The 15,731-nt window shown below is 33.1% G+C and overlaps 1 protein-coding gene across 1 annotated transcript in view; it reads left to right on the forward strand.

Annotated features, from left to right (window-relative positions):
• Positions 1-1,156: 1,156 nt before the first annotated feature.
• The window catches only part of LOC142238789 (uncharacterized), a 35,267-nt gene continuing 20,692 nt past the window's right edge, over positions 1,157-15,731 (forward strand). The window contains exons 1-5 of the mRNA XM_075310512.1: positions 1,157-1,288; positions 5,121-5,579; positions 9,369-9,515; positions 10,852-11,227; positions 11,287-11,452. Of these exons, the coding sequence (XP_075166627.1) occupies positions 1,198-1,288; positions 5,121-5,579; positions 9,369-9,515; positions 10,852-11,227; positions 11,287-11,452 (1,239 nt within the window). The 5' untranslated portion in view covers positions 1,157-1,197. The remainder of the gene's footprint in view (positions 1,289-5,120; positions 5,580-9,368; positions 9,516-10,851; positions 11,228-11,286; positions 11,453-15,731) is intronic.

Raw genomic sequence — 15,731 nt, forward strand, 5'->3', positions numbered from 1 at the left:
AATATCTTAGTTCATTCGTACTAAGAAGTATTCAATCCTTTCAAAACTTAAGGAAACACACTTGTTAGAATATAGAAAATTTTCATATATTTCTTTTATCTACATGTAATCGATACCTGTCATCGATGTAATCGATATGTTTGCGTGTGGGTTGTTTTTTTGTTTTGTTTAGTTGAAATCGTGTTGTTATGGTATACGGAGAGATTGTTAAAAATAATTTAGTAAAATAATATAATAAATAACAAATAAAATATATAAAATATTTGTTATATTAAATTAGTGAGAAAAATTTTCTTTTTTTTTTTTTGAAAATTATTAAATATAAACAACAAACAATACGTCTATCAATGTTCGTGATGGTGTATAAAGAAAAAAAAAAAAACAGAAGAATAACAACCCCTTCATTCGTCTTCATTTTGGAATCTTCAATTATCAGGTAATATCCAGTGACGCCAACCTTTTGTGAAAAAATAGTTTATGATTTTTTTATATTTGTAGGTATTGAAATTGTAAAAGGAGGACAAAATCGTTAGGCAGCAACTTATTTAAAATGTGAAAAGCACAAGAATAAGAAAAAATGCGTTTTACAGTTGACAAGATTACATGGAAATTGGAAATAGTGGAATAATAAAGTAATATTTCAAGGTCAGTCGATGCTGTTGATTCTTAATAAATATATTTAATATATTAATAAAACATGTCTTTTATTGAAGAAAAAATTGCTTATATAAATAAATAAAAATTTTATTTAAAAACGAGGATAAGCAGTTCTAATTTTGAAGCAAAAGGTTTACCACAAATATGTAAGATTTGTCCAAATGAATGAAAAAAGTTCAATAAAATCATTCCACATATAAATTCAATTCATTTAATTTTTTTTTTTCATTCTGTAGTATAGTGGTACATAAATATAGGAAAATGTTAACTAATATATGGAATTCTACATAATTTCTACGAAAATCACATCGTTCAAACAAATACAAAATGTCTTTGGCGCTATAAGTTCAACTTTCAACTTTCTTCACAATGAGTTCATTTTAACTTAAAGAAGGGGTCACTTTTTTATGGGTGTAGTCTTCCTGGTGGGTTCACTGTTTTTTCAGTGTAGTATATTATTATGCAGTGCCCTTAGAAAGAACAGATGCAATTGTGATAGTTTAGATTGTCAGTTCGATTTTATATGTTTAGCTAGGCACAATGGGAAGCGCAATAGTCCTTAAGAAAATTGAATATCAAGCATTTCTATTATTAGTGTTTCTCAACTATTGTAATGCAGAGAACGTTGATGGTAAGTAAACGCCTTAAAAAGCAGAGAAGAAGGATCTAATGCCATCAAGTGGTTAGGGTATAATAACTTTGATTCACACACGAAAACAAGTGCCTCGTAATTTATGACAAGTTTTTAACTTCAATTTAGTTATTCGCTCTTCTACCCAGTTAGTTAAAACTTCAAGAGTTTTATGAAAATCTCGTAATAATTATTATTTTTAATTCTTTTGCAATTCCTGCATCTACTTAAAATTAGTTAAAAATTTTACTTAAAGTGGTGTGCTTTGATATACTTTGAAATTACAAAGATTTGGTCAGATTTTCGTGCCAGTAACAAAATTTTTTACTTACACGTATTGCAAAATGTTTTCATATCAGTCAGTTCAATTTTGTAAAAATTAATGATTGTTTTTCTTAAATGGTAGTAAAAATGACCATGATTTGGTTTTTAAGACCGTAAAACTGTCAGTAAGTTCATAAAACTTTCACTAAGTTCATTTTTTTAAATGGTTCACGAAATTTTTACCAATTTTAAAGGAATAAATAAAAGCCAACCACAAATATTGATTCTGGACCTACTTAGAGTCACGATGCCACACTCAAATAAAGTGAACTCTTTATTTCACTAAAGCCAATTTAACTTTATTTTAGTTCATGCAATTATTAAGTTTTGGAGAAAGTTTCCTTTACTCTAAAAATTTTTTACATACGTTAGTTAAATGAACTAAAAAAATTATACACAAATTAAGCATAAAGATTCACTAATATCGTATTTCTCACAAAATACTTCATTATTTCTTTAAATTTGTAAATTTTATTACCAATGCGTCCATCATGAACTTCGTATGGGACTAAAGACGTACTAGAGTCAATGCACCTTGGTACATTCGAAACTCTGATCTTCACAGAGATTTACAAGTGAAGCCTATTGTAGAAGAAATATCATCTGCTGCGCAGGGTCACGCTAATAAATTACGATACCATGTAAACTCCAGTTTCAACACCATATTCCAAAACTATCTACCGATAAGAAGGTTACAGAGGACAACCCCCATGGGTATAGTCATCTAATATTTATTCAATAAACCAAACTAGAGATAAATTCTTGAACTTCTTCTCAAATTTGTATTCTTTGCTATATATTTTAGCAGTAAGATAATGAACTACGAATTGAAAATTACTAGATGAGTTTCATACTCAGTTGTATTGTAAATAAAAATTAAAAAAAAAAACAACAAGTATATATGGCCGTACGTTCGGCCAGGCCGAATCTTAGTACCCTCCACCATGGATTGCGTAGAAACTTCTACTAAAGACGGTTATTCACAATTCAATTATTGGGTTGCGGCCGATGGCAAGGCATCTTAAAACTTCTTAACATCATGTTCTAAATTGTAAGTTAGTCCATGCAGGATATATAGTAGACAAAAGAAAGTTCGATTAAATACGTATATATTCAGTCCTTGACCGATATATAGGGAAGAAATAATTACGAACCGATATGAACTTTTGTGCGGTATTTATAGTGCCAGAATTGAAATATGGGGGTCGCTTTATATGGGGGCTATATACAATTATGAACACGAGACTACCAAAAATGGCACATTTTTTACTGTTTGGTAGATTGGTAGAATTCTTGATGTTTGGAAGATTTTGCAAAATATTCCACTCCAACTATGAAATGCTTCATAAATTTTTCTATAGAAATAACATTTTGACAAAATTTTCTACAGAAATAAAATTTTGAAAAAATTTTCTATAGAAATAAAATTTTGACAAAATTTTGTATAGAAATTATATTTGAACAAATTTCGGAAAGACATAAAATGTTGACAAAATTTTCTATAGAAATAAAATTTTGACAAAATTGTCTACAGCAATGTAAAATTTTAACAACATTTTCTATGGTAGATTATTTTTAGCTCGAGTGGCAATCGTGATTTTTCTGTGATTGGGGATCGGTTTATTTGGGGGCTATATATAATATAGATCGATACGGACCAATTTTGGCATGGTTGCTATAGGCCATACACTAGCGAAATGTACCAAATTTCAAATGGATCGGATGAATTTTGCCCCGTCAAGAGGCTCTGGAGGTCAAATATGGGGATCGGTTTATATGGGGGCTATATATATTTATGACCATATACTAACACCACGCACCAAATTTCAACCGGATCGTATGAATTCTGCTCCTCCAAGAGGCTTCGGGGGGATCGGTTTATATGGGGGCAATATATAATTATGGACCGATATATACCAATTCTGGCGTGGTTGTTAGAGACCATATACTAACACCATGTACCAAATTTCAGCCAGATCGGATGAAATATGCTTCTCTTAGAGGCTCCGCAAGCTAAATCTCGGGGCCAGTTTATATGTGGCTATACGTAAAAGTGAACCGATATTGCCCATTTGCTAGACCTACATCAATAATAACTACTTGTGCCAAGTTTTCAACAGACGGACATGCTTAGATCGACTGAGAATTTCACCACGACACCATATATATATATATATATACATATATATATATATATATATATATATATATATATATATATATATATATATATATATATATATATATATATATATATATATATATATATATATATATATATATATATATATATATATATATATATATATATATATATATATATATATATATATATATATATATATATATATATATATATATATATTGAACAGGTGAAAAAAAATTAATTACGTCTAATACATTTTCTTGAATTTGTCGAAAAATATTTACCAATTTTTTTTTTGTGATATCGGCGCGATGTCAGCGTTTGTTATACTGTTTCGTTAAAATTTTCTTAAAATATTCAAAATTTTCTAAAATTAACCAAAAGTTTTCTTACTGGTGGGTTCACTGTTTTTTCAGTGCGCCTCGATGCAATAGTTAATCTGTGACATCAGCAAAATTTGAGCCACAACTACATAACTTCTCTCTCGACATCGCTGAGAGGGATGATATTGCTTGCCCAAAATCCAAATTTTCATCAAATATAACTTACTGAACAAATTTTTATAGTTTTTCACCACGCTGAAAAACTAAAAATTTTTTGAAGTGTCATTGGAATTTTTTACATGTGATTGTTAGTAGCAGTTGGATATCACCTCATGGTTAAGTTGGATGTCATCTCATGGTTACGCTCACCATTCACAGTTACATTACGATTGGTATCATCTTTTAAAATGTACGTTCCAATGATGCCCATAAAACGCCACCAAACTATTACTTTTTCTGGGTGCTATGGTGGCTTTTGCAATGCTTCTGGCTTATTTTCACTCCAAAATCGATGATTACCTAACCTAACCTAAGACCATTCATGGGTAAATTATGGACCAAACTGAAGAAAGGAGATATTTGACAGTCAAACAACTCTAACGAAACGTACGTCAGTTCTTTAAGCCAGTATTGCCAACAACATAATAGCAAAAAATCTATCTTTATAACCCTAAGTTAAGTGTTGATTTACACAGGACAAAAATATTACCAACTTTTTCCAATTAAAATTGTAATTGAATTTAAAAAGCATATTCAATTAACAATTTCATTGGTTCAATAAATTGTTTAATTTAAACAAGAATCAAACACAACAACTAATTGCATTAATTATTATTAGTTATTTAATTTTTTGTTTAATAATTAATTTTTTAATTGGCTTTGGTGATTGATACGATCATTTCTGTGATTGAAGACATTTCAATTAAAAATTAATTGGATCAATTAATTTCGTGATTGGAGACAAAAATATAAATTAAAATATAGCATATTATAGAATTATTGAAATGATTGTAATTATTACTCTATTGATTATTTTCAGTTTCCCAATACCACCACCACATGCCCCTATTATATGAAATGGACGACTATAAAGCATGCATGCAACAACCATCTAATACATATTGTTGGATTTATATGGAAATTCAACCCGATAATGATTCAACTTTATTTCATGAAATCAGGAAACACTACAATGCTTCTGTCTTCCATTACCGCTATGATCAATTATATCGCGGAGTGTGTACATCTAATATTAAACGAAGCGTCAAAAGTATTAGCCCACATCAACAGGATTCCGATTATCGCACTACACTGCCAGAAACGGATAATATGCAATGGAGTCGAAAGCTTTTTAAAATTTCCCAAAATCAAAAGTCGATTTCTCAATATCATCACCTTATACATACCCATGTAGATTCGGAAATGCAAAACACATTCAATGTAAGTGTGAAGACTTTTGTTAGATACTGTGAGAACCCAAAGGAGCCCATAGAGAAAGGTAAGACGTGGTAAAATAATTGGGTTAGAGTCAATTCTAAACGTCAAAGTCACGGATACAATAAATAATAAAAACACAAAAACAGTTAGAGTAGAGTTAGCATCCTTTAAGCTATTCTAAATGTCAAATCAGTCTGAACCAGAGAATGAAGCCGCCGAGACGCGCCGTCGATTTGTAAACATGAAAATTTGACATGGTTTACAATCTTTTGTAAAAATAACGTTACTTTTTCAAAAAACACAAATAGAAAACAAACAACAAATATAAAACAAAATCTAAAAAGGAAATGAAATTCAGAAATATACTTTTTTGTTACAAGTCCTCAAAGTGTCGCCATTAACAAGAAACAAGTATATAAAGCAGTCAGTTCGACCGGGCCGAATCTTGAATACCCACCACCATGAATCAAATATTATAGTTTCCTTTGAAATTTCAGGGGGGTTTTATGAGAGATATTCTGCCAAGCAGAGCAGTTCAACCAGTACACTTCCCGACCATAAATATAAAGATTTTACCTATGAAGACTATACAAGATTCTGGATTTATAAGAACCATTTTTGTTTGAGTTGTAGAGAAATCATTAACATCTCTTGTAAGTGTGCAAGATAATGATGAAATTACGCCTTGATTTTAAATCGAAAATATGTAGATCTTCATCCTCATTATTTAAACGATTACGAGAAGTAAAATCTGGAAATTTTAATTCAGTTTCAAGCAAATTTCATGATCAGTGCGCCTTCTATACCCTCAAGAAGTGAAATCGGCCTATATGGAGGCTAGAGTGACCGCAACTTATATGGGACAAAAATTTCGGAATCTTGTTCGTCTTAACCCCACAAAACGAATCCCCTTTCCAGATATTGGGATAGCCAAAATTTGAGCCCGATTAAACGACGTTAACACGTGCCGCTCGTCGCTCAAAATTTGAAAAAAACTAATGTTTTGGCCAAAAAGTTGACGTATTGAGCCATAACTCGAGAACTATAAATAATAAAAACACGCACGATATCACAAACGATGGCTTATTTTGTCCTTAAAAATTTATGTTATGAACAAAATTGTTGTAACTCTGAGTCAAACCGAGTTACGCCAGCCTTATCTTCGAAAACGCGACCTGGTGCCACTAGGAGCATTCGCCTCAACCCCACAAATCGAATACCCTTTCCAGATATTGGGATAGCCAAAATTTGAGCCCGATAAAACGACTTTATATAGTCGGAACAATAATTTCTAAATTTTATTTCTAAAATTTACAAAATTTTATTTGTGTGGATGATAGTTAACCCTTTCACTACCGATGACCACCTAGGAGGACATTTGAAAACGACACCAATCTCTATTTCACCACTTAGTTTCGATTTATTTCTCGATGTTATTTGAAAGTAAAGACTTTAATCTAAATAACCTATAAATATATTCCATATTGGTGAGTACTAATATGCATTTTTATAAACTTCTTTAACAATAAACAAAACATACGAAATTTTGAGTCCATTTTTATACCCTCCACCATAGGATGGGGGGTATATTAACTTTGTCATTCCGTTTATAACACATCGAAATATTGCTCTAAGACCCCATAAAGTATATATATTCTGGGTCGTTGTGAAATTCTGAGTCGCTCTGAGCATGTCCGTCCGTTTATCCGTCTGTTGAAATCACGCTAACTTCCGAACGAAACAAGCTATCGACTTGAAACTTGCCACAAGTAGTTGTTATTGATGTAGGTCGGATGGTATTGCAAATGGGCCATATCGGTCCACTTTTACGTATAGCCCCCATATAAACTGATCCCCCGATTTGGCTTGCGGAGCCTCTAAGAGAACCAAATTTCATCCGATCCGGCTGAAATTTGGTACATGGTGTTAGTATATGGTCTCTAACAACCATGCAAAAATTGGTTCACATCGGTCTATAATTATATATAGCCCCCATATAAATCGATCCCCCGATTTGGCTTGCGGAGCCTCTAAGAGAAGCAAATTTCATCCGATCCGACTGAAATTTGGTACATGGTGTTAGTATATGGTCTCTAACAACCATGCAAAAATTGGTTCACATCGGTCCATAATTATATATAGCCCCCATATAAATCGATCCCCCGATTTGGCTTGCGGAGCCTCTAAGAGAAGCAAATTTCATACGATCCGACTGAAATTTGGTACATGGTGTTAGTATATGGTCTCTAACAACCATGCAAAAATTGGTTCACATCATTCCATAATTATATATAGCCCCTATATAAACCGATCCCCCGATTTTGCTTGCAGAAAAACATGATGTTAGTATATGGCCTCAAACACCCATGCAAAAATTGGTCGATATCGGTCCATAATTATATATAGGCCCCATATAAACCGATCCCCAGATTTGACTTCCGGAGCCTCTTGGAAGACCGAAATTCATCTGATTCAGTTGAAATTTGGTACGTGATGTTAATATATGGCCTCAAACACCCATGCAAAAATTGGTCGATATCGGTCCATAATTATATATAGGCCCCATATAAACCGATCCCCAGATTTGACCTCCGGAGCACCTTGGAAGAGCAAAATTCTTCCCATTCGGTTGAAATTTGGTACGTGATGTTAGTATATGGTATTCAACAACCATGCAGGAATTGGTTCCTATCAGTCCATAATTATATATAGCTCCCATATAAACCGATCGCCAGATTTGACCTCCGGTGCCTTTTGGAGAAGCAAAATTCATCCGATCTCGTTGAAATTTGGTACGTGGTGGTAGTTTATGATATTTAAGAACCATGCCAAAAGTGGTCCATATCAGTCCATAATCATTTATAGCCCCCATATAGACCGATCACGAGATTTGGTTTTAGAGCCTCTTGGAGGAGCAAATTTCATCCGAATGAGTTGAAATTTGGTACTTTGTGCTAGTATATGGCCGTTAACAACCATGCCTAACTAGGTCCATATCGGTCTATAGTTATATATAGCCCTCAGATAAATCGATCCGCAATCACACAAAAATTGGTCCATATCAAGTTCATAATTGTATATAGCCCCCATATAAGCGACCCCCATATTTCAATTCTGGCTCTCTACGTACCGTGCAAAAAGTCCATATCGATTCGTAATTATTTGTAGACTTAACTATATATAACTTTTTGTCTAATATATACCACGTATGGACTAACTCACAATTTAGAAAACGATGTTAAGAAGTTTTAAGATACCACAACCCAAGTAATTCGATTGTGAATGACAGTCTTTCGTAGAAGTTTCTACGCAATCCATGGTGGAGGGTACATAAGATTCGGCCTGGCCGAACTTACGGTCGTATATACTTGTTATTCAATAATATATACTATAATCAACACAAACAATTATGTGTGAACAAAATTGAGAGGTATAATATTCTTTGGCGTCCTTTGTAAATTATCCTTTTTGGGTGAAAAATCCCAAACCATTAAAAAATTGGCAAAATTTTAATTTGCTCAAATTTATTTGTTTTTGGTTTTAGTTCAAGAACTATCACCAATACCTGTACACAATTTTTAACTTGACCAAACATAATTCAATTATTTTTTAAAAATAGTTCTAGTAAAAACAGATAGGAGCACATATTTTTTGACGTTTTCAAAACACTGTGCATCACCGGATGCAAAAATTTAGTGTCTGCCGCCGTCGATAAAAATGGGGCGGCTTCATTCTCTGATAGGAACATAATACCACCTTCACACTAAGCACAAAATTGTAAGAAATTGCAATAAAGGTTTTCTCTATATTTTTTTGGTTAATTTTTTTTCTGTTCCCAAAATTCCAACAGGTTTTGGATACTCGTTCACTATATATTTGTTCATAATCATTATTGGTTTGAATTTATTTTCAACAATTTATGATTTTCATGCGAAATTATGTAACACCGAGAATGCCGAAAACCACAATTATTACGATAAAGACCACAAAACTAATGGTAAGTTGTTTCAATATATTTTAAAAAAATAAGTTATATAAAATAAGTAAGTTCCGCCGGGACGACTGTTACGTACCCACTACCAACTTAACCCTATTCGTACCAACTCAACCCTATTGGTATACAGAGAAGATATCACCAAAATATTTCCAATTAAAAAGGTTATTGAAGCTGAGATTTTTTTCAATTACTATACAATTTACTTCTTAATCAAGATAGAAATATTAAGTTAATTAGTTCAATGATTGAACATTTTTAAATTTTAAATTAAAAAATTAATTGATACAATTAGTTTCTTAGTCAAACTCGGAAGACTACACCAGCTAAAAAAGTGATGGCAATTTTTTTAAATTTTTAATTGAAAATTTGTTTAAAAAACCATTTTTTTTATATTATAAAAACACTAAGGCACTGAAGGATGTAATTGAAAATAGTTACGTTTTCAATTAAAACAGTTTAGGGAGTTTTGCAATCAACATTAATTAAATTTTTAATTGAATATTAGACTTTTAAAAATAATTACCTTAAAATGATTGCATTTTAATTTACCTTATTCTAAATAAAATATCTAGAAATTTTACTTTCATTTTCGAGCAAGGCGCCTTACCTTCCGTCAAAAAGTGAAATAGTGTGATCGATTTATGTAGAGGCTTTAACAAAAATGGACCGATGAAAAATAAATTTGACGCAGGTCTATGTGGGCCTATAATAGCTCTAGATTGCCAATTTTAGGCAAATCGTATACAAGCAACGATTTCTAGAAGCCCAAGAAGTCAAATCGGGAGATATGTCTATATGAGGGCTATATGGTAATGTGGACCGATACTTGTGTGTGCAAGCAAAACGGATTTAAAATTGCGATTCCCAAAAATAGTAATATTAGGTTTTTATACACCCAGAGAAGGAATATGATCACCTCAACCATGTTTCAAGAGCAAAATGTTATTTTTAATGGTGACCATGTAACATGTTTGTCGCAACAATTTTATTTTCTCGGAGATTAAGTGTACTTGTTTTCTTTACTTTCAGTTCATGTTTTATTCCATTAAAGGATTTACAGTTAAAAAGTACAACGGGGCATTAAATTTTCCTGGTTTTAAGAACGTTTTATGGAAATCTCAATTTAGTTCAATTTTCTCTCGTGGTAGTTCATTCTTTCTATAAAAGAGTTCACTTTTTTTTGCTGTATATAAAACTCAGATATTTGTGCAATTAAGCATGAAAGTTAACATATTTAACCATGGGGTAATCAAGCAAATACTGTACTAATAGTTTTAATCTCTTATCGGGACAAAACAATCCAAACCTAACATTATTTACCTTTCTGCCATTTCAGGTAAAAAATTGTTAACTGCCTTCTCTTTGGTTCGTAATTATCGACGCATAGTAGCCCCTAACGTTAGTACAGTGGGTAAAGATTTGAGTTTCATCGATGGTGTAAGAACTTTACTTTCATTTACTATTGTCTGCGAACATATTGGATTTACAATAATATCCATGCCAATCTCAAATCCCAGCACAGTGGAATATTTTTATACTAATGCTCTGTATCATTGGTTGCTTAATATTATAGTATGCATTGAAATATTTTTCCTTTTGAGTGGTCTTTTTCTAAGTATAAAATTCTACAAAAATGAGTATGTAACAGCTAAGACAAGCATGAAGGAATGTTTCTATATTTATATCCGATTGATGATTTCCCGATATCTCAGGTGAGGACAATTAATGCCTCTATTAGCCACGAAACTGAAGTTATTTGTCTTTTATGCAGATATATTCCATCTTTATTATTGTTAATAGTGGTCTCGGCTAACATTTACATTCATCTGCATAATGGGCCGTTGTGGAGAAACACTTTTGAACCCCAAGTTACATTGTGTAGCGACTATTGGTTGTCAAATCTCTTGATGATCAATACAACCAATTTCAATAAAATGGTAAGTCCATATTGGCCGATGTAACTTAATATTTATTTAAAGACACATCAATATACATACCAAGCAAAACAAAAGGCACAACTTTAAAAGCACTTCCAAAATTGTCCTAAATATCTTTTATTCAAACTACACTGAAAAAACAGTGAACCCACCAGGAAAGAAAATTTTAGTTAATTGTTGAAAAATTTGATTAATTGTAAAAAATTTTAACTAAACAGTATTATAAACGCAGATGTCGCTCCGATTTCGCAAAAACAAGTAAAAAATTTTCGACAAATTTGAGAAGATTTATCAGACAAAATTATTATTTTTCACTTATTAAAGAAAATTTCGTAGTTTGAAGGAAAAAATTGGAGTTCAAAATTGCAAAAATGTCTTTAGTGCCATACGAAGTTCATGATGGACGCATTATTGGTAAAATTTACAAATATTAAGGAATTCTGAACTATTTGGTGGGAGACACGAATTTAGTTCATCTTTATACTTCAATTGTGTATAATTTTTTCTTCTGCTTTAGTTAAGTTAACTTACATACGCAAAAAATTGTTAATGGCATGGAAACTTTCTTAAAACGTAATAATTCCATGAACTAAAAGAGAATAAAATCAGCTTTAGTGAAATATAGGGTTCACTTTTTTTTGAGTGTACACAGGAAATTCTTTTAATTTAATTTTTTATAAATCGCTTTTTTCATATGTTTAATCGGTCATTTTAATTTTTATTGTTTCAAATAGGTTAAAAACAGAGTAAGAATTAATTAAATGTTACAAACGAAATCCAAATTTAGTATTTGGTAAATGCTAAATCCATTCTAGAAAAAAGTGCATTTTAAAAATATTTGATTATCGTTAGAATGCATTAAAAATAAAAATTATTAATTATTTAGTTCATATCGAAAACATAGAATTCGGATCAAATCTTAAGAAATGATACAAATTCAGTGCAAAGGCTGTTGAAAACCGTCCTATGACAAGCCCATGTTAAATTCATCGCTTTGGCGTCAATTTTGCACCACTTCCAGATCCAAAAAGAACATTATTACTACTTTTTTGGTGACGCTTGTGTTGCTGGGTAGGTTAAAAACAGAAAAATTCTTTAAACTTTGTATATGGGGAAAAGTGCAATTTGCATTAAAATTAGATGGCAGATATTTTCACAAGCAGATCAGTTCAACCAGTACGCTTCCCACAGATAAATGTAAAGATTTTATCTAGAGAAGACTAGATCAGATTCTGAATTCATAAGAACCATTTTTTTGTTTGAGTTTTAGAGGAATCCTAAACATCTCTTGTAAGTGTGCAAGAAAATGATTAAATAACGCCTCAGGTTAGGTTAGGCTAGGTTATGTGGCAGCCGTATGTATCACGCTCACTTAGACTATTCAGTCCATTGTGATACCACATTGGTGAACTTCTCTCTTATCACTGAGTGCTGCCCGATTCCATGTTAAGCTCAATGACAAGACACATTAATTTGTAGGTCTAGAATGTAGACCCGAAATCGGATGGCCGGTTTATAAGGGGGCTATATCAAAAACTGTACCGATACTCAATATATTCGGCACACCCCTTTATGGTCCTAGAATACCTGTAGAATTCCAATTTCAGGGAAATTGGGGAAAAAAACTACGGATTGTAGAAGCCCAAGAAGTAAAATCGGGAAATCGGTTTATATGGGGGCTATATCGATAATCACCATTTTCGGCACATCTCTTTATTTTCCTAGAGTACCTCTACATTTCCAATTTCAGGCAAATTGGGTAAAAACTACGGATTCTAGATGACCAAGAAGTAAAATCGGGAGATCGGTCTATATAGGGGCTATATCAAAATATGGGCCGCTACTCACCATTTCCGACACACGTCTTTATGGTCCTAGAATACCTCTAGATTTTAAATTTCAGGCAAATTGGATAAAATCTACGGATTCTAGAAGCTCAAGAAGGAAAATCGGGAGATCGGTCTATATGGGGGCTATATTACAACATGGATCGATACTCACCATTTTCTGCACACCTCTTTATGGTCCCAGAATACCTCTAGATTTCCAATTTCAGGCAAACTGGATAGAAAATACACTTTCTAGACGCTCAAGAAGCAAAATCGGGAAATCGGTCCATATGGAGGCTATACCAAAACATCGACCTATAGACACCATTTTCGGTACACTTTTTGATGGTCCTAAAATACCTCTAGATTTCCAATTTAAGGCAAATTGGATAAAAACTACAGTTTTTATAAGCTCAAGACCCCAAATCGGGAGGTCGGTTTATATGGGGACTATGCCAAAACTTGGACCGATATAACTCATCTTCGAACTTGACCTGCCTGCAAACAAAAGACGAATCTGTACCAAATTTCAGGACGAAAGCGCCATTATTGAAGGCTGTAGCGCGATTACAACAGACAGACGGACATGCTTATATCGTCTTAGAATTTCTCCCTGATCAAGAATATATATATACTTTATATAGGCGGAAATCGATATTTCAATGTGTAACAAAAGGAATCACAAAATTATTATACCCCCGTCACCATTCTATGGTGGTGGGTGTAAAAAAAAACAACTTAAAGCCTTTATTAAACTGTTTTCACATCCTGTAAAATAGTCAACTTTTATCACAAATATGTATTTTTTCCCGAAAAAAACTTTTTACGTGTAGCAAACGTTAAACGATATTTATTTGTCTAAAATTTCGTTTCAAAGGAAAGAATTATTTTTTGCTGTATGTTTCAGTCGTAGTTCTATACAAAACGTCACTTTAACACGTGATTGTTATTGACAGGGTAAATTTACTTTTTAGGATACGACTTGGACCCATTTTAATCCTCATGAACCAGTCTGGGACAAACTCGTAGCAAACTGTGTCGTTTTGAGCATCCGATTCGTAGGATAGTCTTGCGAGTGTATATACGAATGTTTATTTATTTACAAAATACTGTTTGAATAGAATCCATATTAATATACTTAATAACATAAACTAATGTAAAAACAAGTAAGGAAAGTCTAAAGTCGGGCGGGGCCGACTATATTATACCCTTCGCCCCTATGTAGGCCAACATTTGTGTTACCATCTCAACTATTTCACATTTGCTGGAAGCTATATAAAGGAGACAATTTTTTTATACCCTCCATCATAGGATGGGGGTATATTAACTTTGTCATTCCGTTTGTAACCATCGAAATATTGCTCTAAGACCCCATAAAGTATATATATTCTGGGTCGTGGTGAAATTCTGAGTCTATCTAAGCATGTCCGTCCGTCCGTCCGTCTGTTGAAATCACGCTAACTTCCGAACGAAACAAGCTATCGACTTGAAACTTGGCACAAGTAGTTGTTATCGATGTAGGTCGGATGGTATTGAAAATGGGCCATATCGGTCCACTTTTACGTATAGCCCCCATATAAAGGGACCCTCAGATTTGGCTTGTGGAGCCTCTAACAGATGCATATTTCATCCGATCCGGCTGAAATTTGGTATATGGTGTTGGTATATGGTCTCTAACAACCATGCAAAAATTGGTCCACATCGGTCAATAATTATATATAGCCCCCATATAAACCGATCCCCAGATTGGGCTTGTGGAGCCTCTAAGAGAAGCATATTTCATCCGATCCGGCTGAAATTTGGTACATGGTGTTGGTATATGGTCTCTAACAATCATGCAAAAATTGGTCCACATCGGTCCATAATTATATATAGCCCCCATATAAACCGATCCCCAGAATTGGCTTGCGGAGCCTCAAAGAGAAGCAATTTCTTCCGATCCGGCTGAAATTTGGTACATGATGTTGGAATATGGTCTCTAACAACCGTGCAAAAATTGGTCCACATCGGTCCATAATTATATATAGACCCCATATAAACCGATCTCCAGATTTGGCTTGCGAAGCCTCAAAGAGAAGCAAATTGCATCCGATCCGGCTGAAATTTGGTACATGATGTTGGTATATGGTCTCTAACAACCATGCAAAAATTGGTCCACATCGGTCCATAATTATATATGGACCCCATATAAACCGATCTCCAGATTTGGCTTGCGAAGCCTCAAAGAGAAGCAAATTGCATCCGATCCGGCTGAAATTTGGTACATGGTATTGGTATATGGTCTCTAAAAACTTTGCAAAAATTGGTCCACATCGGTCCATAATTATATATAGCGCCCATATAAACCGATCCCCAGATTTGGGTTGCGGAGCCTCAAAGAGAAGCAAATTTCATCCGATCCGCCTGAAATTTGGTACATGATATTGTTATATGGTCTCTAATAACCATGC

Source organism: Haematobia irritans, chromosome 5 (assembly GCF_050003625.1).
Source record: "Haematobia irritans isolate KBUSLIRL chromosome 5, ASM5000362v1, whole genome shotgun sequence".
Classification (NCBI taxonomy): Eukaryota; Metazoa; Arthropoda; class Insecta; order Diptera; family Muscidae; genus Haematobia; species Haematobia irritans.